General features: G+C 43.6%; 1 protein-coding gene across 1 annotated transcript; it reads right to left on the reverse strand.

Annotated features, from left to right (window-relative positions):
- Window positions 1–1,197: 1,197 nt before the first annotated feature.
- Window positions 1,198–1,896, reverse strand: LOC145240004 (uncharacterized). Its single transcript, XM_080103597.1, has one exon. The coding sequence runs from the start codon at window positions 1,894–1,896 to the stop codon at window positions 1,198–1,200; it is 699 nt and encodes a 232-aa protein (XP_079959723.1).
- Between the last annotated feature and the right edge of the window lie 1,784 nt (window positions 1,897–3,680).

Raw genomic sequence — 3,680 nt, forward strand, 5'->3', positions numbered from 1 at the left:
CTTAGTAATTTATTTCACTTTCTCTCGTCTACCAAGCTTATTTCAGAAGAAAAGAGAGGTATTTAGGATAAAAAAAGAAGAGTCTAAAGGAAGAAGGTAACAATAGAAAGAAAAATGTAGAGGATAATACGAATAAGTGTCGGTAAAGGGAAGGGAGAGGAGTGAAAAATAATAACGTGAGGAACGGCTATAACGCGGAAATGACAATGTGAAGTTGAAGGAAACGAAAGAGGAAGAAAACAAAGGAGACAAAAAAGGAAATGGGAAGGAATCAAAGAAGAAAGTAAAAGAGCGAAGAGGAGGAGAAAAGAAGCAGAAACCAAAGTATAAAAGGAAAATAAAAGAAATTGATATGGTATTGATTTTAAAATTTCAAAATGGAAACACGCACGCACGCACGCACGCACACACAGATATATATATATATATATATATATATATATATATATATATATATATATATATATATATATATATATATATATATACAAGGTGTTCCAACAGTCTTGGACACATTCCAAGTCCTCATATCTATTTAACTATGAATGGTAGTAAGATGAAATTGGTGTCATTTTAAAGTTAAATGCATTAAGTGTTTGTAATTTTGCTATTGAAATTTTTCATTTCTTTTCAGATCCAGTAATGGCGTTCACTCAACCAGAAAAGGCGTTTTTGTGCTTGAATTTGCAAAAACTGAATCATGGACATTTATTCACGTGCCTCTCAGATCTCCAAATATCACACCTTGCAATTATTTTGTCAGGCTTTGTGAAAGGACTGGTCTATATACCTCCCATTCCAAGAGACATGGATGAACTAAAAGCTCTAATAACAGAATCTGTTTCAACAATTTTCAACGCAATGCTGGGACGCGTTTGGCAAGAATTGGAGTATCAGTTTAATGTGTGTTGTTTGGTGTCACATTGAAAATCTTTGAATATTCCATGAAAAGCTTGAGATTACAAGCTTTCTGAGTATATCAGATGCGTTTTTATATCCTTAAACGTTCTACAAATATTCAATGTCCAAAGACTTTCAGAATACCCTGTATTGCAGTGGGGGCATGTGTGGGTAATCGATTGAGCAGTGGAAGGTGCAGGAGGAGCTGTTGGTAGTAGATTTCTGCTTCCTCCTGTTTTCTGTGGCTTTATGGAGGTCCTTTTCTGAGTGATCCGTGTCTTCATGTACCATCCTGCTTCACATGCCCCTCTGGAAAGCAGCATCCTCCCAGCTTATGAGGCTGAAATGCCAGTGTCTCAGGTGGGTCTTTATATTGTCCTTATATCTCTTTTTCTGTCCCCCCCCCTGGAACTGTTTTCCCTCTTTTAGCTGACCGTAGAGCATTTGCGTTGGAAGGCGGTTGTCAGGCATGCACACAACATGGCCCGTACATCGCAGCTGGTGTCGGACAATGGTTGTGGTGATGGTAGGTATGCTGGCCTTCTTCAGGACGCTTACATTTGTTTGTCGATCCTCCCATCCAATCCTGAGACAACGCTGATGATACTGTTCCAGGGCCTTCAGAGGTCTGCGGTAGGTGGTCCAGCTGTCGGCCCCATAGAGAAAAGTGGGCAGGACAACTGCTTTACAGACAAGCAGCTTGACCCTGCTCTGTATGTCCCGATTTTCAAACACCCGTTTCCATAGCCTGGCAAAGGCTGCACTGATGCATCCGATGTGGTGGTTAATCTCTGCGTTGATGATAAATCTTGTGAAGAGAAGAGGGCCAAATTGATCCACATTTTCTAAGGTTTCCACAGAGATTGTGGGCGACTGTGGGTGCATGCCACGAGCTGGTTGATGTAGGATCTGGGTCTTTTTGATGTTAAGGTCAAGTACCAGGAGCCGATATGCTCTGGAGGTCCGCTTCTTAGTGAGAAACCAGCGCATTGTCATCTGCGTATTGAAGCTCTATGAGAGATGATGTGAGGACTTTGCTTTTTGCCCTAAACCTACTGATGTTAAAGAGTTCGCCATCTGTCCTGTACATGAGTTTGATTCCCTCAGGTAGGTTCTGTCTGGTGAGGTGAAGGATAGTGGAGATGTAGATGGCAGACAGGGCTGGGGGCAATGATGCAACCCTGCGTGACACTGGTGTCAACTTTGAAGTGAAATGTTTCCAAGCTGCCATTGCCGACCACAACTGCCGTCATGTCATCATGAAAAAAATCTCAAGATTTTTAGATACTTGTCTGAACATCCAATCTTGGAGAGGACACACCAGACGGCAGTTCTGTTCGTAGAGTCGAAGCCCTTTGTGAGGTCAATGAACGCCATATACAGCGGAAGGTGTTGCTCCCAACATTTCTCATGCAGTTGAAGAACTGTAAAAATCATATCAGATGTTCCTCTGATAGGACGAAAGCCACACCGTGACACTGGTAGAATGTTTTCTGACAGCCGAAACAACCGGTCAGCCAATATATGGGTTAGTACTTTGTCTGTTGTGGACAGTAAGAATATACCTCTGTAGTTGCCACAGTCCACTTTATCTCCTTTCTTGAAGATTGTGATGACCAAAGCATCCCTATGTTTTGCTGGTATTTCTTCCTTATCCCAGATTTTAATCAAGAGGCTATGGATGTGGCAATATAGTTTTGGCCTGCCTTGCTTGAGGATTTCTCCAGGAATTCCATCTGGCCCAGAGGCCTTGTTGTTTCTCAGTTTCCTGGTGGCATCATCGACCTCCTTTTCTGTTGGGGGGAGAGGCACCCAGGTGTTCCATGGCAGGAAGCTGAAGAAACTAGTTGATAGTTTCCAGCTCAACTGGGGTGTTTCGATTTAGGAGCTCCTGAAAGTGTTCTCGCCATCTGCAAATGATGCGCACACTGTCCTTCAGCAGAGTTTTTCCGTCCGATAGCTGGGCCCATACACAGCCTTGGTGGCATTAAAGAAACCCCTCGCGTCTCCTGAGTGAGCGAGCCTTTGGATTTCCACGGCCTTCTCCATCCACCATTTGTTCTTCAGCTCTCTTAATCTAATCTGGATGAGTGCCTTTGTCTTGGACTGGGTCTGCCTTTTGGCCTTACAGTTGATGTCATTTTTCCACATACAGAAGGCCTTTCTCTTGGCGTCAAGAAGATGTATTTCGACATCGTTGTCATCGAACCAGTCTTTGCGTTTCCTGGTTTTATAATCAATGGTGTCTTTGCTGGTCTCAAAAAGTGTGGTCTTAAGGGCTTTCCAGTGTTCTCCCACGCCCACTGGATATTCTTTAGGGAGCCTCTCAAGCAGGATGTTTTGAAATTATTGCACCCTGTTTGTGTCTCATAGACTGTTGATGTTGAATTTGGGGCGGAACTGCTTCCTTTGTGTCCTCCTCCTTATCCTCCTGCCCAGCTTGATGTTTATGGTTGAGCGGATGAGGCGGTGGTCAGTCCAGGATTCGTCCGCACTTATCATGGCCTTGGTGATGTTGACATCTCTGCAATCCCGAGCCCTGACAATCACATAATCGATGAGATGCCAGCGCTTCGATCGAGGATGCAACCAGGAGGTTTTGTGTCGGTTTCTCTAACGGAATTAAGTGTTTGTGATCACAAGTTCATGTTCTGCACATTTAGACAGTAGGAGGAGTCCGTTAGTTTTGACATTCCCACATCCTCCCTGCCCAAAGTGCCTTTCCAGAGGTTGTGATCCCTGCCAACACTGGCATTGAAATCCCTGAGTGGAAGGATCTT

The sequence above is a fragment of the Euprymna scolopes genome, chromosome 2, assembly GCF_053919585.1.
Source record: "Euprymna scolopes isolate OS-2025 chromosome 2, ASM5391958v1, whole genome shotgun sequence".
Lineage (NCBI taxonomy): Eukaryota > Metazoa > Mollusca > Cephalopoda > Sepiida > Sepiolidae > Euprymna > Euprymna scolopes.

Bases quoted from the DNA above. Each gene is read 5' to 3' on its own strand.
- LOC145240004 (XM_080103597.1), bottom strand. From the start codon at position 1,896: ATGACAATGCGCTGGTTTCTCACTAAGAAGCGGACCTCCAGAGCATAT.